The sequence below is a fragment of the Spermophilus citellus genome (assembly GCF_964194105.1).
Source record: "Spermophilus citellus genome assembly, chromosome: X".
NCBI classification, from domain to species: Eukaryota; Metazoa; Chordata; class Mammalia; order Rodentia; family Sciuridae; genus Spermophilus; species Spermophilus citellus.
The window spans coordinates 69,516,393-69,538,044 of record NC_138190.1 but is presented as its reverse complement, the minus strand read 5'-3'; the positions used below and the strand labels follow the sequence as shown (position 1 = coordinate 69,538,044).

General features: G+C 36.8%; 1 protein-coding gene across 9 annotated transcripts in view; it reads left to right on the top strand.

Moving 5' to 3' along the window:
* TAF1 (TATA-box binding protein associated factor 1) overlaps positions 1 to 21,652 on the top strand; it is an 81,789-nt gene that overhangs the window by 26,272 nt on the left and 33,865 nt on the right. For 8 of the 9 annotated variants that reach the window (XM_081277356.1, XM_081277354.1, XM_081277355.1 and 5 more), the window contains 11 exons: positions 918 to 1,096; positions 2,490 to 2,703; positions 3,138 to 3,303; positions 4,611 to 4,822; positions 8,589 to 8,697; positions 8,923 to 9,021; positions 9,311 to 9,488; positions 12,959 to 13,026; positions 14,314 to 14,436; positions 15,727 to 15,819; positions 15,906 to 15,990. In XM_081277356.1, coding sequence (XP_081133482.1) covers positions 918 to 1,096; positions 2,490 to 2,703; positions 3,138 to 3,303; positions 4,611 to 4,822; positions 8,589 to 8,697; positions 8,923 to 9,021; positions 9,311 to 9,488; positions 12,959 to 13,026; positions 14,314 to 14,436; positions 15,727 to 15,819; positions 15,906 to 15,990 — 1,526 coding nt within the window. The remainder of the gene's footprint in view (positions 1 to 917; positions 1,097 to 2,489; positions 2,704 to 3,137; positions 3,304 to 4,610; positions 4,823 to 8,588; positions 8,698 to 8,922; positions 9,022 to 9,310; positions 9,489 to 12,958; positions 13,027 to 14,313; positions 14,437 to 15,726; positions 15,820 to 15,905; positions 15,991 to 21,652) is intronic. The other variant, XM_081277353.1, reaches the window with a different exon arrangement.

Sequence of the window (21,652 nt, the reverse complement as noted above, 5' to 3'; positions counted from 1 at the left end):
CTTTATTTTTATGTGGTGCTGAGGATCGAACCCAGTGCCTCACACATGGTAGGCGAGTGCTCTACCTCTGAGCCACAACCCCAACTCCAGATGTTCTTTTATAATGAAAATTGCTCAAGTACTTGCTCTCCTCAACTTGTCAAAGGTTTTGAATGTGAGGAGGTGCTAGATTTGAGCTGTAGGTTCCATGGCAGCTCTGAAGGCCTACCTGGCTGTGGTAATCATATAGTGTCACAGGGTTTTCTCTGAAGGCTCAATTGTGAGAGAATTGGTAGTGTGCTATTAAAAGTGACCCAAGTACTGGGTATGGTGGAACATATTTGTAATCCCAGCCACTTGGGAGGCTGAGACAGGAGGATGCAAGTCTGAGGCCACTCTGAGCAACTTAGTGAGACCCTATCTTAAAATTATTATTATTTTTTTTTTTGGCAGGCAAACCACATCCCCAGCCATTTTTATTTTGAAACAGGGTCTCGCTAAGTTAGCTAGGGTCTTTTCTAAGTTGCTGAGGCTGGCTTTGAACTTGTGGTACTCCTGCCTCAGCCTCCTGAGGCACTGGGATTATAGGCATGCACCATTGCACCTCCCTTTCTCAAAATTTAAAAATAAGCAGAGGTGCTAGGAACATAGTTCAGGGATAAGAATGCTCCTGGCTTCAGTCCCCAGCATTGAAAAAATAAAGTATCCAAGTCTTTCTTTATTTCTTAGCTTAGTCTTGCTTTCTTTCTCCTTGTTTTCTAAGTGTACGAAAATTGAAAAGTTGTATTAAGGGGCTTATGGTTTAGTGACTTTTGAATATGTTTTTTGACAATTGAATCCCCAATTTTCTATTCTTGCCTACAGCCCCGTCTGTTTAGGTCTTTCTGTACTTTAGTATTTCCCAGGTCTTAAATTAATATTTGTTTTTTTCTTTTTAGAGTTTTGTCATCAACTGAAGTCTTATCAACTGACACGGACAGTAGCTCAGCTGAAGACAGTGACTTTGAAGAAATGGGAAAGAATATTGAGAACATGTTACAGAACAAGAAAACCAGCTCTCAACTGTCACGTGAGCGGGAGGAGCAGGAGCGGAAGGAACTACAGCGGATGCTACTGGGTGAGGGTAGTGGCTTCACAGACAGACAAGAAAGACAAGGATCAAAAAAGGAGTATAAATAACTGCAGACTATAACTGAGGCAAAGCTGGAGGCATAAGAAGTAGGGATGAGTGTAAAAAAGGCTGTAGATGAGGTAGAAAGATTTCTGCGAGCTGGATTCTAGGTTTGTCGTTGGGGGACAAATTGAAGAGATGCGGCCAATCCACTACTGCCTCTGTCTGTATCGAGTACCTGGCTAAGCCAGGGCTATCAGTGTTGTATTTAAAGTGAGATTTCTGGGCATTTATCCTAGAAGGAAAGAGTTACTAATATAAAACCTATGGCTGGATTTGGGGGCTGTCCTTGAACCCTCTGAAATTATATGTAAAATTCTTTGCAAATGTGCATTTTCTGAGAAGCTTCATGACTTTCAGAGGATTCTCAGAGGAATCTCAGATGCTAAAGAGTTAAAAATAACCAACCAATTGCAGAGGGTGAGGTCAGTGATAATGACCAGAACTGGGTTTGGGATATGGGCATTAAGGGGGAAAAATTAAGGCCACCTTAAAGATTTCATTCTGACTTTCTAGAAAGATGTTTGTACCATTAATTTCAAAGAAAAAAAGCAGGAATTTTGGAAGAGAATGTGTAATGTGTGGAATTTGAGGTTCCCATGCCACTTCCAAATATAGACATCAAGCAAGTAGTTGAAAACTTGGGTACTTGCCCAGCATACATGAAGCCTTGGGTACAATCCCCAGTACCAAAAACAAAACAAAAACTTGGATGTAGTATTTAAATGAAAAAAGCTAAAAATGAAGATTTGAATGACTATTTTCATTCACAGTAGTCTTCCCTTTGTTTCCCCCACCCTGTAAAAATTTTGTATAACTTCATTGTTCTGGCTTTGTAAAGATGTGCTATAGCCCTTCCACCAATGTGGTCCTCTAAGTCTTTGCTAATGTGGTCCTGAACCACAGTATATCAAATGGAAATTTATTAGAAAGTTGGTGGAGTCTCAGGCCTTTATTAAAATTTGAGAAGTATACACTAGGCCTTAAGACTCTGGGCTTATTTCTTTGGTGTCATTTTCCTCCTGAGTGCTTCCTTGGGTATTTTCATCAACTACTGCCTGCTTGGACTTTTCTATTGCCCTGCTATTCAGATGAATTAGAATGTAGTTACTTCTCCGTCTCTTTTCAGAACCTTTTATACATGTAAAAACTGAAATTGGCAGTGGTAAAATAAAGCCAGGAAAGGATAAATCAGTGTATTCTTGGAGCTGGTGGTGATATCGTTGCTTTCTATAGAAGCATAGTTTTATGGCATGTTGAGGTACCATGTCTCCAGCCCCAAGAAAATGGCCATTTGGGTGGTAGGGGGAATGTTTGGAAATCTTTTTCTACCTTACAGCAGCAGGCTCAGCAGCATCAGGAAACAATCACAGAGATGATGACACTGCTTCTGTGACTAGCCTTAACTCTTCTGCCACTGGCCGCTGTCTCAAGATTTATCGTACATTTCGAGATGAAGAGGGGAAAGAGTATGTTCGCTGTGAGACAGTCCGAAAACCAGCTGTCATTGATGCCTATGTGCGCATAAGGACCACAAAAGATGAGGAATTCATGTGAGTTTGATTTTCCACTTTTGAGTGTGATAGGGAGAATAATGGTGAAGATAAGGTAGATAGTTGAATTTTAGTGACAGGTTTTGGCATAGTTGTCCCTGAAAGCCAGCTGAATTGAGAACCGTGTTTCCTTTAGACTTTTGAGTTTGAACAGTGCCAAATCACTGAGAAAATTCTATTTCTGCTGTAAAATAAAGGCATGTCATGTTCCACCAAGGTTCTTTGCATTTTGATTGTTTGGTTTACAAAAATCTTAGTAAGGTGCCAATCTGCAGATGGAGGACTGGCTAGCAAGGGAAAAGGGAATGGCAAGTATCTCCTTTTATTTCAGTCCAGATGGATTATTTTTGTTCTGGGATATTAGCTATCAGGACAATGTTCTTGGTTTGGGTTTGCTTACGGTTCTGTAATTTCTCCCCACCCCCATCATTTAGTCGAAAATTTGCCCTTTTTGATGAACAGCATCGAGAAGAGATGCGAAAAGAAAGACGGAGGATTCAAGAGCAATTGAGAAGGCTTAAGCGGAACCAGGAAAAGGAGAAGCTTAAGGGGCCTCCTGAGAAGAAGCCCAAAAAAATGAAGGAGCGTCCTGACCTAAAAGTAAGTATAATGTGGAATGAGCAATATTAATGAAGCAAAGGAAGAAAGCAGCATCCCTTTTTCCTTTAATTTTGTCATCCTCCCTTACTAGGAATGAGAATAATATTGTGGAAAACTAGTTTGAATTGAATTGGCTCTTTGGGTATTATCAGAAAGAGTGTGACACTAGACCAAATCTGATGCCATTGCTGTATTTGGGTATCATTTATACTCATTTGAAATATTTCTAGGAGTTGAAATAGACTTGGTGGATTTTTTACATGAACATGAATGCACACATATGTAAATGTATGTATATATGTGTGTATATATACCAAGAATGCACACATTTTTTTTCCTTTGCACCTAAGGCCTTGTGCATGCATTCTAACACTGAGCTATATCCCTAGCCCTATTCTCTTTTAAAAATTTTGTATATTGAGCTGGGCATGGTGACATTCTCCTATAATCCCAGCAACTTGGGAGGCTGAGACAGGAGGATTACAAATTCAAGTGTTGTGTCATAGCACTTGGCTCCTGCCTTGATTTATTTTTTTACATTTTTATTATTTGTTCTTTTTAGTAAATATACATAACAGTGGAGTATATTTTGACATATTATACATATATAATGTATAACTTATTCTAATTAGGAACCCAATCTTGCAGTTGTACATGATGTGGATTTTCACTGATGGTGTATTCATATATGAACAAAGGAAAATTATGTCCAATTAATTATATTCTTTCCTGTTCCCTCCCCTTCTCCATCCCTTCATTCCCTTTTGTCTAATCCACTGAACTTCTTCCCTCCTCCCTTTATTGTGTATTAGCATCTGCATATCAGAGAGAATATGTGGCATTTGATATATTTTTTTTTTTTTTAGGATTGGCTTATTTCACTTAGCATGATAGTCTCTAGATCCATCCATTTACCGGCAAAAGTAAAAAAATCATTCTATTTTATGGCTGAGTAATATTCCATCATGTATATAGACCACATTTTCTTTATTTATTCCTCATTTATCTGTGGAAGAGCACCTAGGTAGTCTCCATAGCTTAGATTTCATGAATTGAGCTGCTATAAACATTGACATCTGCCCTGATTTTTTTTTTTTAAAAGAAATGTTTGGCTTCTGGATTTCATTTTATCTTTCATGTGTCATGCACTTTTGTCCAGTGGCTTCTATTGATAGGTGCATAACAGTTCTATTCAAGCAAAAGTTCTCAAGCTGTTTTTGTTGCTTCCCTGCATTATTATGTTTCTTACCTGCTTGCTTCTGATATACTGTACTTATCTCTAACATGTTGACATATTTTTTTTCCAGCTGAAATGTGGAGCATGTGGTGCCATTGGGCACATGAGGACAAATAAATTCTGTCCCCTTTATTATCAAACAAATGCTCCACCTTCTAACCCTGTTGCCATGACAGAGGAACAGGAAGAGGAGTTGGAAAAGACAGTCATTCATAATGATAATGAAGAACTTATCAAGGTGGAAGGGACCAAGATTGTCTTGGGGAAACAATTAATTGAAAGGTAAGTGATACCTAGCAGGGAGTGCTACAGGAAAGATCTGAAAATTGGTGGTGGGGGTGGATGCATTGGTGTTCTCTAAAGTGGTATTAAGGGTATAGGAACTTTGATGGATTTTTCTCAGAAATTTTTGCCAGTAGTGAAAATTATTGCATTATATTATGCTTCACTTCTTGCCCTTGTGCATTCTTTTTCTTTCTTCCTTTTTTCTTTGGTACTGGTGATTGAACCCAGGAGTGTTTTACTACTGAGCTAAATCATCAGTCTTTTTTTTTTTTTTTTTTTTTTTTTAGATAGTATTTCACAAAGTTGCTGAGGGTCTCCCTGAGTTGCTGAAGCTGGCCTCAAACTTGCTATCCACCTGTTACAGCCTCCCTAGTTGATAGGTTCACAGGCATGTATCACTGCATGCTCAACTACTTCCTAACTTTTCTGAATCTTAGATTCATTTTGCAAAATAAAATCACCCTTACTGGGGTAGTTAAGAAGATGAGCCAGGCATGGTGGTGCCAGCCTATAATCCCAGCAACTTTGGGAGGCTAAGACAACTTAATGAGACCCTGTCTAAAAATTTAAAAAAATATTTGAAAGGGCTGGGGATACATAGCTCAGTGATAGAGCCTCTGTGGGTTCAATCCCTAGAACCAGGAAAATAAAAATAAAAATGAGAGTGACTATAAAGCATATAGTATGGTACCTGGAGTATTGTAATAGATGCAAGAGAACCCTGTTATATTTTCAGGGACTCATTATGTTTACAAGATCCCTAATCTGAATGGTATTTTGATAATACATGATCTAAAAAGGTTGGGAAGACATATAAACTATGCTAATGTTTGTCTTTGGCCCTCAGAGAGTCTAATAAATAATAAAATGTCGTTCTGAAATTGGCTTCTCCAACTTTTTAGTTTGAAACTTCAAAACATAGAAAAGTTCAAAGATTTAGCTGTATGTAGCACATGCTTATAATTCCATCTTACTTAGAAGACTGAAACAGGAGGATGGCAAGTTCAAGGCCTGCCTTAGCAAATTAGTGAGATCTGTCTAAAAAGTAAAAAGGGCTAGGGGATATGGCTTAGTGGTAAAGTAACCATGGGTTCAGTTTCGAGTTATAAAAAAAACAAGTTGAAAAAATTTAATATTACTATTCATCGTAACTCACCAGTTGTTCACATTTTGCTTCATTTGTTTTATTCTTGTATACCTAAAATGTTTTTTTCTGAACCTTTTGGTAGTAAGTCACAGGAATCATGACTTTTATTCCTAAATTCTTCAGCACACATCTAAGAATACGGATATAATGACATGGTAATATTCTCATACCTCATGAAGTTAATATTAATTCAGTAATATGTATTTGGACCATATTCAAATTTTCCTAGTTGTCTCAATGTTCTTTATTGACCTCCCCTCATTCTGGATCCAATCCCACTTCAAACATTGGATAAATTTTGGGTCTCTTTTTAATCTAGAACTGTCTTTCCTACCTTTTATTTATTTATTTTTGTGTGTGTGTGTGTGTGTGTGTGTGTGTGATATTGAAGTTTTAGAAGAGTCTAGAACAATTATCCTATAAAATATTTCATTTCTGGTTTTGTGTGATTGTTCTCTCATTGGTTAGATTCAGATTAAATATTTTTTGGCCTGCCATTTAATTCATACATAAGTGATACTATACACTTCACTGTATTAGAAAACATGTAATGTTAGATTTTCCCACTAGTTTTGTCATCTTGTTAACGTAGTGATTCCCAGATATAGTAACAAAGGTAAATAAATTTTTCCCTTTGGAATTAACATGTGGAATCTATTCTTGAATCTTACTGGTTTTAGCACCCATTGATTATCACTGCCTGGCTCAGTTATTTCATTGGAGGTTGCAAATGGGTGATTTTTCTAATTTTGACATCCCTCTACATAGATGGAATTTTTCTATAGTTCTTTCTTGCTGGGTGCAGTGGAGCATGCCTGTAATCCCAGTGGCTTGGGAGGCTGAAGCTGGATGATGGCAAGTTCAAAGTCAGCCTCATCAATTTAGTGAGACCCTGTCTCAAAATAAAAAATAAAAAAACTAGATGGTGACATGCCACAGTGGTTAAGCGCCCATGGGTTCAATCCCTGGTACTAAAAAAAAAAAAAAAATGTTTAGCTGAGTATGGTGGTGCACTCCAGTAATTCCAGCAGCTCTAGAGGCTGAGGCAGGAGGATCACTAGTTCAAAGCCAGCCCTCAGCAATGGCAAGGTGCTAAGTAACTCAGTGAGACCTTGTTTCTAATCACAGAATAGGGCTGGGAATGTGGCTCAGTAGTTGAGCGCCCCTGAGTTCAGCCCCCAATTTCAATCCCTGGTACTAAAAAAAAAAAAAAAAGTTTTCTCCTCTCCTTTTAAAATTATTACTATGGATTCTGAATTTCTTAATTTGTAAATTCAATGTATTTTAATCAACATCATTAATTTCAATGCTTAGATAATAGCCTAACTTTCACTCCTTTAAGCCAGATACTGTCATCTCTTTGAAATGACTCTGTAATTTTTTTTGAGAACTTCTTTTGCTTTTTGGCATAAGGTGTGTTACAGGCTCTCCTTGAATTTTCCTTATCCCACACCTAGAAATGACCATTACTCCAGGGAGCACAGGTTCTGTTATTGGGAAATAGCATTTAGAAAACAAGATCTGGATGTTAGATGTGCTTATTATCTCTGAGAATGCTTCTAGGCATTTTTAGTGAACAGAACTGGGAAATGTACATGTATTTTAAATCACAACTTCATACTGATACTTTCAATTCAAATTGTACCTATAGATTGAGTCTTCCTCATCCTTTTCTGTTTTTGTAATCACATTTTTTTAGTCTTAAAATGACACAATATCATTTATTTTATGTGGTGTTGAGAATTGAACCCAGTACCTCACTCATGCTGGCAAGCACTCTACCACTGAGCTACAGCTCCAATCCCCTCCTCTGTTTCTTATTTGTATCTTTTTTCTGATAACCAGTATTAATGTATTTATTCATTTGCTCTTATAAGTACAAAATAGTTTCAGAATTACTGTATCAATGCCATTACTTACAACAAAGCTATAAAATAGATTCAAGATGTGTTTTGGAGTTAGTCCTTGAACTGTATCTGCTGAAGTAGTGCAATCAAAGGTATTAACTTTAAAATATTTTTTAATTTATTTTTGTGTATAAATTTTAAAATCAGTTTGATATATTTATCTGTATTCAGTTTTAGGTTTTTTTTCTTCCATCTTTATTTATTTGTCAGTATCTATAGTAGGTCATTATGTTTTAAAGCACATTAGAAAAGGAAAATGTGATATCTCGATCCCTTACAATAAAAAGGAAGAAGGTGGATGGATTTTAATGATTGAGGGAAACCCAAACTAGTTTTTTCTTAATTTTTAAGTTCTTTTTTAAATTTCTTTGTCTTTTCTGTTCTGAATGAGTCAACTTTTCTAGCCCTTAATTCTAGAACAGAACATTAGAATTAGAGGATTCTTAAAATTCCCTTAGCCTAGTTCCCGCATCTTCCAAATAGGAAGCTGGGGTAAGGTTGTGACTTGTTTACTTCTTTACTAATTTGGAGATAGTGTGAGGCCTTGCTTTGATCTGAGCCTTAGAAGGTGGATGTCCGGCCTTTAGTTTGGCTTTTTCTTTCCCAGGCTCATGCTCAGGTACTTTGGACTTTTTTGTTGTAGTTGCTTTTTTTTTTTCTGGGAACTAGAAATAGGGTCTGCATGCTATAAAAGTTTTATTGATTGCAGTGCAGATGAGGTTCGCAGAAAATCTCTGGTTCTCAAGTTCCCTAAACAGCAACTTCCTCCCAAGAAGAAACGACGTGTTGGAACCACTGTTCACTGTGACTATTTGAATGTGAGTATCTGCATTGCCTGCTTTTATCAGATGGGTTCTCATTGATTTCCTATTCTGTGACCTGTCTTTGACAGCTTTAGATTTAGGTTCTCCCTCTGGTCTTTCCCTGAGGATTTTTCATGCTGTTCATTACAAGATTTCTAAACTATATCTACTGAGGAAATGTGATTTTGTAATTTTTTGTTTGTTTTTGATAAAGCATTCTGACTTATTGTTTCTCCTTAGAGACCTCATAAATCCATCCACAGGCGCCGGACAGACCCTATGGTGACACTGTCATCCATCTTGGAGTCTATCATCAATGACATGAGAGATCTTCCAAATGTGAGTTCATTACATTGGATATCTAAAGTAGGAATGACAAGGCCCTTTGTTTTATCTCTGATTTTAGATAGAGGGCAGTAGCATATAGACCTAGGTTCCTGGAACTCCTAATTTTTTATGGTGTTGTTTTTATATATTTTTTAATAGTACATTAAATAGACCTACTTTATTTAGAAAGATTCCTTTAAGAATTGATGGCCAGGGAGATAGATAAGATGTGAGAGTCTTCAGGTATTGGTTCTGGCAAGTGTTTTTTGCTCAAGAATGATGTTGGCTGTTGTTTTCACAGACATACCCTTTCCACACGCCAGTTAATGCAAAGGTTGTAAAGGACTACTACAAAATCATCACTCGACCAATGGACCTACAAACACTCCGTGAAAATGTGCGCAAACGCCTCTATCCATCTCGGGAAGAGTTTAGAGAACATTTGGAGCTAATCGTAAAAAATAGTGCAACCTACAATGGTAAGAACCACATGTTTCTTGACTGCCAAGGTCACCATTAAGATCATTGTTATCCCTTATTGGGCCTAAATTCAGACTTGACTGGAACAATTGAAAGAACTACAACGTATTAGTGCATTTGTGGGTATGAAAATCAGGCAATGCATAGTTTCTGTCACTTAATAAAAAATATCACTTTTTATTTCCACTGTTTAATATTTTTATTGTCCATTTTTAAAATTCTTTTTAGATATACATAACAGTAGAGTGTATTTTGACACATTATACATAAATGAAGTATAATTTATTCTAATTAGGATCCCATTCTTGTGGTTGTACACAACGTAGATTTTCCCTGGTGTTGTATTCACATGAACAGGAATGTTATGTCAAATTTATTTTACTGTCTTTCCTATTCCTATCCCCCCTCTCTTCCCTTTCCCATTATTTAATCTTAATATATTCTCGAGAATTTGGAGTCTATGTTGAAATGAAACAGTTGTATGGGGAGTGGTGGGAAGATGAAATAGTCCTAGGTAAGTAGTAGAGTGCCGCATTAAGTGGGGATGGAATTTGTGTGAAGTATACATTTGTGACCATATTTGCTGTGTGTGAATCTTTGCCTTGGCCTACAAATATGTTATAGGGACTATTATGTGTCCACTTTACGAAGAAGTTGAAAAGGCAAGGAAGAAGAAATTTGTTTCTAAGACTCAAAAGACATGAACGATACAGCTTCTGCATATAAAGGATTAATATTTTCTGGTTTTCAGTTGACTCCTTGAGCACTGATGTGTAGGGTAGAGATTCAGAGTATAGATAGAATATAAATAATGACCCTGCTGCTTACTAATTGAATTACTGTAGATGTTATTTAACCTCTCATAGCCTTTCTCATCTGTATGCATGGAACAATAGTAGAATCTAGATTTTAAAACCTTTTACAAGCCAGCCCAACCTATTTATCTACTCTCATGGCTAATGATCAGCTTCTATATTTACTATGTAGACTCCTATAACACTTAGCCATTATATTTCATTAAAAATTCCTTGGGCTGGGGTTGTGGCTCAGGGCAGAATGCTTGCCTCACACATGTGAGGCACTGGGTTCGATCTCAGCACCACATAAAACTAAACAAATAAAGATATTGTGTCCATGTATAATTAAAAAAAAATACTTTAAAAAAATTTAATGCTGTTTCTTCATACCTTTATGGACTTCTCTTTGACGTTCCTTTTCTTCCCTTGAATGGTGAATTTCCATTTATATTTAAAATAACTTACCAGATTACTCAAAAGACTCATTTTTCTGTTTTCTGTGCCCCAGCACAATTAAATCAACTTTCCTAGTCTTAGTATATCATAATTATCTATATATATATCAGCACTTTGTGACTTCCTGCAGAAAGTATGTTTCTTATTTATATTCTCAGGGCCATGTAGGCATATACAAGGGAAGAATAAATTTGTTAGGTCCAATTGTCATTCAGATTGCAAGGATAATTACTTAAAAGCAAATTTTTTTTTTTTTTTTTTTTTTTTTTTTAGTTGTAGTTGGACACAATACCTTTATTTTTATCTATGTATTTTTATGTGGTGTTAAGGACCGAACCCAGAGCCTTGCACATCCTAGGTGAGTGCTCTGCCACTGAGCCACAACCCCAGCCCCACAAAATCAGTTTTTAAGAGGAATGGAAAGGTAAAAGTTGACTGAGGATACAGACCTTGAGGTGCCTACGGGTCACTGAAGTGAAGATGTTTGTTTAAAAAAATTGGTAATTTCTTGGGCTAGGGATATAGCTTAGTTGGTAGAGTGCTTGCCTCACATGCACAAGATCCCAGCACCACAAGAAAAAAAATTGGTAATTTCTCAGCTGGCTGCAGTAATGTATGCTTCTAATTCCAGCAATTGGGGAGGTTGATGCAGGATCACAAGTTTGGGGTTGGCCTCAGCAAATTAGTGAGATCCTGTCTCCAAATAAAAAATTTAAAGGGCTTTAGGATGTAGCTCAGTAGTAGAACATTCCTGGATTCAGTCCCTGATACTGTGTGCACACACAAAAAATCTCCCAGCCTTATATCCCCCTCTAGTTCACTCTATTTTCTTCCTCATACTGAATGCTGATAATAGTAGAAATACCACCAAGTGCTTTACTTGAATTTTTTCTTTACTTTGTTGTAAGGAAACTTTGAAATGGGTACTGTTTTACTATTTATTTTTCAGATAAACATACAGGCCAGTACCATTTAAATGACTTGACCAAGGTGATCATGCAGCTACAATGTGGCAAAGTACAGATATTTTATTTTCAGTGTAGCAATGTTAACCTAGGTATATCTAATTCCACAGCCTGTACTCTTTTTTTTTTTTTTTTTTTAAAAGAGAGAATTTTTTAATATTTATTTTTTAGTTTTCGGCAAACACAACATCTTTGTTTGTATGTGGTGCTGAGGATCGAACCTGGGCCGCACGCATGCCAGGCGAGCGCGCTACCACTTGAGCCACATCCCCAGCCTCTGTACTCTTAATTACCATGATTCATATACTCTTCTCTGCCTTTGTGTGTGTGTGGGGTGGGGATTACTGGGGATTGAGCCCAGGAATACTTTACCACTGATCTACATCTGTAGCTCATTATTTTCCCAATTGTCTTCTGTTTTCTTTTTTTCAGTGCTGGGAATTGAACTCCGGGCCTTGTACATGGTAGGCAAGTGCTCTACCACTGAGCCATACCCCCAGCCCTTTTTAACTAACTAATTTATTGTTTTGGAACTGGGGATTGAGCTTGGATACTTTACCACTGAGCTACATCTCCAGTCTTTTCTATTTTGCAATGGGGTCTCACTAAGTTGCTGAGACTGGCCTTGAACCTAAGATCTACCTGCCTTGGGCTTAGTGGTAAAGCACTTGCATAGCATTTGTGGGGCACTTGGTTGGATCCTCGGCACCACATAAAAATAAACAAAAATAAAGGTATTATGTTCATCTGCAACTAAAAAAAAATCAAAATCTTAAGGAAAAAATAAAAAAGATCCACCTGCCTCAATCACCTGACTCACTAGAATATTATTTTTAATTATTTTTATTTATTTATGTAATGGTACCAGGGATTGAATCCAAGGCCACTCAGTCACGGAGCCACATACCCAACCCTTTTTGTCTCAGTTGCTGTAGGTCTCACTGATTTGCTGAGAGTGAATTTGAACTTGCGACTCTTCTGCCTCAGCTTCAGCCTCATGAGCCACTAGGATTATAGGCAAGCACCACTGCGCCCAGTCATTATTGTCTTTAATATGAAATGCTTCATGGACTTATGTGTCATGTTTGCACAGGGACCATGCTAAGCATCTCTGCATTGTTTGAATTTTTAATATATGTGCTGCTGAAGCAAGCCCTAGGGTATTAGGTTCTTAACTAAATATGTTAAAAGGCATAGGAAACTCTTGCCTCTAGCATTTAATGGTTACATCTCTTACTATTCTCTCTGTAGGTCCAAAGCACTCATTGACCCAGATTTCTCAATCCATGCTGGATCTCTGTGATGAAAAACTCAAAGAGGTAAAACAGGCAATGGGACATAAAGGTGGGGAGTTATGGAATTTAGGAAGTAGGGGATTTGTCAGGAGAAAGGTATACAAATTTAATAGGAGAAAGAGTGGCAGAGGCTTAGTACATGGGAGCCTTAGAAATTTTATAGGCCAGTCCTTTTTGTAGATGGGAAAGCTCAATCCATATGGAAAAAAATGACTTGTTTTGGGCATCATGACTATTAAATAGTAAAGTTAAGATTAAGATCTAGAACATTATTTAACTCCTTAGAAAGAGGGAAGGAAATTGACTTCCCTGGGAGTTCCCTGTCACTAAGAGACTGATTAATGTTTTGGCAGGGAAGAATTTTAATTTTTCAAATATAATGTATCTATATACCGTCTTACCAAATAAAACTGTGGCACTTTCCAAGCTCACAAAAGCACAAGTGTGATGATCATGTTACTATTGAAATAGTTCACCAAAGGATGGATAATTAAATGGTCAATAAACATGAGAAAATTTTTAACTTGATTGATCATTGGGGAGATGTATATTTAAGCCACAGTTAAGTACTACTAGTACCCATTAGAAAGGATAAAATTAAAAAACAAAACTATGTTGAGGTGGATGTGGAACAGTGGGAACAGAGTTTTTTAATATACAGAGTCTGAAAAGAATTTATTGGGTTAAGTTCTCTTTTATAAAATTATTAATCAATAGTGACTAATCAATGTTTAGTGTGTTTAGTAATATATGGTTCTACATTTTAAAAAAAAAGCCCAGTATGATGAATAAAGCCTTATTTACTAAAGGTGTTTTTGTTGTGGGAGCCAAGCTGTTGATGTGCAGGGATGTATACTTTTAGTGTTCTAGAATGTAGAATATCTAAGGAAGTTGTTGAAAGATCCTTTTTGACCCTGTGGAGTATCTCTCTATACTTTTCACCTAGAACCAAATGATATTTCAGAGTTCAACTTGTTTGGGGCAAGGGTCATAAAAAAGCTTGCTGAACCTTAAATTATCCTTAATTTTTTTTTGAAACAAAGAGAGAGAGAGAGAATTTTATTATTTATTTTTTTAGTTTTCAGTGGACACAACATCTTTATTTGTATGTGGTGCTGAGGATCGAACCCAGGCCGCGCACATGCCAGGCGAGCACGCTACCGCTTGAGCCACATCCCCAGCCCAATCCTTAATTTTTATATGGGGATTGCACCACAGGGAAACATCTGGGAAACTTTTAAAAAGATACTCCTCATCTTTATATTTATATCTGGGAAACTTTTATCTTGGCTTGGTTTTGTTTTATTTCAGAAAGAAGATAAATTGGCTCGTTTAGAGAAAGCTATCAATCCCTTGCTTGATGATGATGATCAAGTGGCATTTTCCTTCATTCTAGACAACATTGTCACCCAAAAAATGATGGCAGTTCCAGACGTAAGTGGTTTCTGCTGAATATTGTGAGGGGAAAGGAAAGAAAGTATAGTATATGTATGTGTATATTATATTCTTAACAATTGTGTATGTCAGGTTATAGAAACTCGTACATAATTTTAAATGTCAACATTTTTACTGTGTGAGTACTCCATTATTAAAATCAAAGATGCCAAAGCCAGGAGCAGTGGCATACACCCATAATCCAGCAATTTGGGAGGCTGAGGCAGGAGGATCAAAAGTTTGAGGCCAGCCTCAGCAACTTAGTAAGGGCCTAAACAAACACTGTGATAATAACCGTGTTTGTTGTCTTTTGGGTGTGGGGGGTGGGGTTTGCCATTTTCAACTTTTTGTCAGGGCTATCATCAAATCTATTTTATTGATTCTATGAACCACTTTGTTGTAATGAGCCTTCCCAGAAATTCTGAACCGAGTTTTCTTATGCATTGTAGGCATATGTTCTAAGTGTGTAATGCTGTAAACTTTCTGGATGAGACTTAGAAAATTTATTATTTTTTCATGTGTGTAGTACTAGGAATTGAACCTTAAGAATAAGGAATTTTAACTGTTAATGATCAGGGCATAGGAACTCTTATTAAAGGGACCCCTGAACTCCTTAAATAATACACAAAAGTTTATATGAACATGAGTTTTTCTGGGGAAAAGGTCTATAGATTGCATCAGGAATATTTGTGACCCAACAAAAGATGAGCATATCTGGTGTAAAGAATGGTTTCCAGTGCTGGGGTTGTGGCTCAGAGGTAGAGTACTTGCCTGGCATGTGTGAGGCACTGGGTTCGATTCTCAGCACCACATATAAATAAGGACGGTCGACAATTAAAATATATATTTTTTAAAAAGAAATGAGTTAAAAAAAAAAAAAAAGAATGATTTCCAGCTAAGCATGGTGGCACACACTCTGTAATATGACTTGAGAAATTGAGGCCAGGGGGATTGCAAATAAGAGGCCAGCCTGTTCAGTTTAGTGAGATTCTGTCTCAAAATAAATTTTGAAAAGGGTCTAGGATGGGCTGGGGTTGTGGCTCAGTGGTAGAGTACTTGCCTAGCACATGTGAGGCCCTGGGTTCAATTCTCAGCACCACATAAAATAAATAAAAGGTATTGTGTCCAACCACAACTAAAAAATAAAATATAAAAAATATTTTTAAAAAAGTCTAGGATGTACCTTAGTGGTAGATTGCCGTGGGTTCAATCCCCAGTACTGTAAAAAATTAAAAACAAACAAAAAAGAAAAACCATTTAATTTCCTGTGCTTGCCTTCTTTTTTACTAGTCCTGGCCATTTCATCACCCAGTTAATAAGAAGTTTGTTCCAGATTATTACAAAGTGATTGTCAATCCAATGGATTTAGAGACTATACGTAAGGTGAGTGACTTGGTCTGAAATGCGTTTTTTTGTAATTGATATCTTTTTATATTTGTATCTAAGTTTCTGATTTTTTTATGTCATAGAATATCTCCAAGCACAAGTACCAGAGTCGGGAGAGCTTTCTAGATGATGTAAACCTTATTCTGGCCAACAGTGTTAAGTACAATGGTGGGTATTTCTCTTTTTTTTCTCTCTTTCCATCGATCTGTCCATCCTCCATCCATCTAACATTAGTTAGCTTTATTAAAGTGTATGCAGCAGCCTTGAGAAGTGGTAGTCAGCTGAATCAGTCAAGTGATTTAGTCTGCTTTTTTTTTAAACAGGCACACATGTTAGTGAGCTGTAAAGCTTGCTATTAAACTTTTAATGATGAAAAAGTAGTCGATGCTTACTTTTGAAATTCTGTAAAGCACAGAAAAATGAGGTGCGAATAAAAATCAAATGGATATTACTTTGGGCTTTGAGTCATCACTGCGTTTCCATAAGATATGAAAACTTACCTATGCCCGAGGCCCTTAGATGGAGCTTAGGGGAATGTGTGACTTTCGAACATGGTAAGTTTCCTTGATGCATGGAGTTGTATTCAGTACATGAACTAATTGAATAATACATGCTAGGCTCTGTGCTCGTTACTTAATCTCCTGATAGTAAAGATGTTCACTGTTCTCAAATAATTCACAATTCAGTTGGTAGAGTTAAAATGCAGCTTGATAAGGGACATAACAGAATGATGTATAAAGTGCACTAGAGGACAGTAAGGTAAGGAGTATCTTAACCTAAGGGTTAAGGAGGGCTTCATAAACAAGTTTATGAAGTTCATTTCTGAGTAACTCACTTCTTAAGCAAACATTGAATTGAGTACTTTATATATGCTGGCATAATAGATATTCCAAGTACAAAATCAAATTAGATATAGTTCCTTCCCCAAAATTGGTTATAGCTTAGTTGGGGAAACAGAAAAGAAAAAAAAATTAAAATACTTATGTTAGAAACATGTACAGCGTATCACAGGACAGACTAAATGAGAGTAAGATGTAGAGGAAGCTTTCTGGGAAAGTTTTTCATGAGCTGGGATCAATATAGTTTGCTAGGCAAAGCATATGAAGGAGAAAATGTTCTAGGTAGTGAGAAGAGCAAGACACAAGAGACCCGAAATTGCATAATAGGTTTAAGAAACAAGTTGTGGATGCAATTAAATGTCCATGTTAGTTGGTATTGTGGTGCATGTCTGTAATCTTCAGCAATTTGGGAGGCTGAGGCAGAAGGATAGATCACAAGTTTGAGGCCAGCCATGGCAATTTAGCAAGACCCCGCCTCAAAATGAAAAAAAGAAAAAAGGGCTGGGGATATTACCTGGTTTTAGAGCACCCCTGGGTTCAGACCCTAGTACCACAAAAAAAAAAAAAAGTACATTTTGGTAACTGACTAATGAGTTATGTGTTTAGAGAGAGGTAGGAGTTGCATCAGAAGGCATTGTGCATCGTACTCAGTAATTTTACTTTATCCTAAATGGGAAAACAACAAAGCAGGGAAACAATAATCCCACAATTTTTTTTTTTTTTTTTTTTAAGAAAAATAGAAGAGGGAGATAAGGGCTTTGAGAGACTTTTTTTTTTTTTAACATTCTGAGGTCTCAACTAAGAATCCACATGATAATTTGATTTTCCCCTATAATAACAGTTTTATTTATGGTGGCTCTAAGTTTAAGAGACAGAGAATTGGAGGGAGAAAAGGGAGAAGATCACGGAAATGGCATATTCTGGAATATTCAATACCATGGAAGAATAAAAGAACAGGACAAGTTCAGGGAATTATACTTGACTATATCATGTATGTTTCATTAAAGGAAGTAGTAGATGAGCCTTCCATTTTTATTCCTTTTGGGTTGGGTTGAAAGAATCTGCTTTCTCCCTTGTACTCTTCTTATTGGAAATTAGAGAGTGAAAATGCCTCTTGTCAGGTCAGTTACCTCTCTGTTATTATTTCTGGAAAACACCTAAAGCTAATTATCTAAAAACCTGGTGATGGAAGTGTTGGTGGGTTTACAAATGTCTTAACAAAAAGACTGAATAAAGCAAGTGATGAGCAAAAATTACAGAAAGTCTGGTTGACTTGGTGATGCCTGACTTAAGACAGAAGGGATAAAGCAATAAGAAAAAAACCAGAAGATGCTAATAGTAGAAGCAGCAGAGGGCAGATGGATGAGTCACAGAAGACAAAAATAATAGCTAGTCAATATGAATAAACATTCCATTGCACAAATAATCAAAAATGCAAATTGAAATTAAGAGGTACCATTTTTCTTTTCACCTATTGGATAAATTCAATATTTAATGAAAGTATTCAATGCTGGTAAGGCTGGTGCTCTTACATATTGGTTTTGGAAGTATAGAATTGTGAGACATTTGGAAAGCTATCTGGTAGTCGAGGGACTTAAAAATAGTTAAGCCAACAGACTTTATAGTCAGGTAAACATACATGGGTAAAAGGTAAAGAAATAAAGATCATGCTAAGCATTCATGTGCTCTTGGTGGAAAATAATACAAATGCTTTAGTGGACCATAAATGTTTATTCACCTACTGAACAAGCTCAATATTTAATGAAAGGACTCAATGTTGGTAAGGCTGATGCTCTCACATTATTGGTGTGGCAGTATAAAATGATGAGACATTTGGAAAGCTGTTTGGTAGCTGAGAGACTTAAAAATGGTTAAGCCAACAGACTTTATAGTCTGGTAAACATGTATGGATATAAAAATTAAGATGATGCTAAGCAATCATGTACTCGGTGGAAAATAAATTAATACAAACTTTAGTGGCCTATAAATGATCCTTCAAAACCTAAATGGTTAATATAAAGGAATGATTATAGTGTCATCTATTTAATTAAAAGCTTTTTTTTGAAATAACCAAAAAATGCTCACAATGTTAAATAAGAAAAGCAGAACATAAGGCTGTTTGTTTCAGTCATACTGTTTTTTTTTTTTTTTTTGTTTTGTTTTTTTTTTTAAGATGTATATACATAGGAAAAAAGGTTGGGGGAAACACACTAAAGTAATAATAGTGGTTATTTCTGAGATAAAGGGTTAGGACTGTTTTTTATTTTATCCTTTATGTGTTTTCTCCTGGTATTGGAGTCAGGAAACTTTTCCTAGAGGAAGTAACTACTGAGCTGAATACTGAAGGATGATGATCATGATCGCTCATTATTGAGCAACTACCATGTCAATCAGATAGTCAAGTGGAGAAGGATAGGGGTAGAAGTTCCAGAGAGAGACAACATAGATGGAAAAGTAGATGGGAGTGCAAATAGTTAAGTTTAGCTAGAGTGCAGAGTGGGAGCTAGCTAGGTTTTGTAGTTGAGGTATGATTTTAAAGGTAGACAAGGGCCAAATCACGAAAGGCTTATTACATCTCATTAAGTCATTAGGAGAGGGGGGCATACCAAGTGTTTATTAAGATAATTCTGGAAGCTATCCAAAGAATGAATTGGAAGTGGATGAGATATGGAGACCAATAAAGAAACTATTGACGACAGTCCAAGTTAAAAATACTAAGGTCCTGAACGAAGGTAAGTAGCATTAAGAATGAAAAGATGGAGACAGATTGTGGAGATAGAAATTGATACCTTCATAACTAGACCAGATGCAAGCCTGTGATAAGAAAGCATATTGGAATTGAATCTTTCAGAGGTGAAGCAGTTTTCAGTAAAGACAACATTCTGGATATAGCCTAGGATATGTTTGGCTGTAGTGGAGGTGCAAACCATTTTGCCCTGAAAATCTGCAGGTTTTTTTCCTTTCTTCCAGTACTGGGGATCAAATCCAGGGCTTCTCACATGCTAGTCATGCATTGTACCACTGTGCTACATATCCAGCCCTTATGTTTAGTATTTAGTTTTTGAGATTGGCGAGTCTCACTATTTTTCAAGGTTGGTCTCAAACTCCTGGGCTCCAGTGATTCTTCTGCCTCAGCTTCCTGAGTGTCTGGGATTACAGGTACCCACCATCATGCCTGGCTCTTATTTTGATTTCCATTCAGATCCTTTACATAAATATTACATAGAAGCATATTTCTATAGTACTTTATCAACTTCACTAGTTACATATTTAGATCATATATATAGCCAGAATGCTTTATGCTAAAATTAGGGGTTATTAGGTAAAAAAATAAAAGGTAAGTAACTATCCTTTTAACAGTAACTAAAAGGATGCAGTACTTACACGAGGATTCAGCCTTGTACTTGGCGACAATAGACTGTATGCTGTAGAATTCAAGCCCTTATGCTTTCTACCTACCACATAGGTGCTAGATGAATATCAGAACCTCTGTTCATGTTCAAATAGGATTTAGAAAGAACATTAATTATGTTAAGCCCAAAATGTTAAGTTGGTAGACTTACTTTCAGTAGTCCCAAAAGGTATACAGTATTCTGTTTTGGTTAAAGGAAAGATCTATTCAGATAAATCCCTTCTTAAAAACACCATACTTTTTCCTTTTTTGCCAGATTCATCAAAGCCATAAGAAACAGTTGGTAGAGGCCTCACTATTTAATATTTGGTTAAATAGGTGATGCTAAGCTAGTAATGGTGAGATCCCTTTTCCCAAAGATTCCATGGCAAAGTTCTCTTCCAGTGTGCTTATTCTTTTGTTTTTTATCACACACAGGATTGAATCCAGGGTCTTACACATGCTAAGCAGAGCTCTACCTCTTGAGTTACATCCCCAGCCCTTTTCCAGTGCTCTTAAAACTAAAAATCAAGTTCAGTTTAGAAGTCCTCTATTGGGCTGGGGATGTAGCTCAGTTGATAGAGTGGTTGCCTAGCATGCACAATGCACTGGGTTCAATCCCCATCACCACACACATAAGAAAAGAAATCCTCTATCTTCAGGATGGACTCTCAGGTAGGGCATGTGCCATAAAACCTGAGGGCTGGATACTTCAGAATGCTCAGTCGGACCACCATGATCTAGATATAAAATAAATTTGCCAAAAAGGAAACTTTTCCTTAAGAGGTTTTTTTCTCTTTTGGTGTGTGGGGGACAAGTATTGAGGATTGAACCCATGGGTGTTCCACTAAGCCATATCCCAAGTCCCCCTTTTTTTTTTTTTTAAAGATTTGTTTTAATTGTCAATGGACTATTTATATGTGGTGCTGAGAATCAAACCCAGTGCCTCACACATGTTAGGCAAGTGCTCTACCTTGGAGCCACAACCTCAGCCCCCAAGCCCTTTTTAATATTTGATTTTGAGACAGAGTATTGCTAAGTTGCCAAGGCTGGCCTCAAGCTTCAAATCCTGCCTCAGCCTCCAAGTCACAGATTAGTTGTGAGCCAGTGTGCCCAACAGAGAGGGTTTTCCCTCCAACACTTTTGAATAATTCCAAACATTCTGTGAACTCTGATAATTGTTAAGTTTATAGAATCCTTTGCCTGGCTTTGTGGAGTCTTGTTCTGCACATGTCCACCTTAGCATTCAGCCAGAGATTAAAGGGAACCTCTATAATATTGGAGTTCATTTTGACATAATCATATGTGGCATGAAATATAATTTGTTCCACTTCAGTCCCTAGTACTTCCTTACCCTTTTTCCCTTTACTGGTCTTCTAATTATTTAACTTTTTAAAAATTGGTGCTTTATAGTTATACATAAATGAACTTCACTGTGGTATATTCATAAACATATGTAGCATAATTTAGTCAATTGTATAGTTCCTCCCTTTTCCCATCTTTCCTGCCTCCTCTATATCCCCTTTCTTTAATCCATTGGTCTTCCTTCCATTTTTATGGGATTCCTCTCCACGCCACACCTGTTTTATTTTGCTCTAGC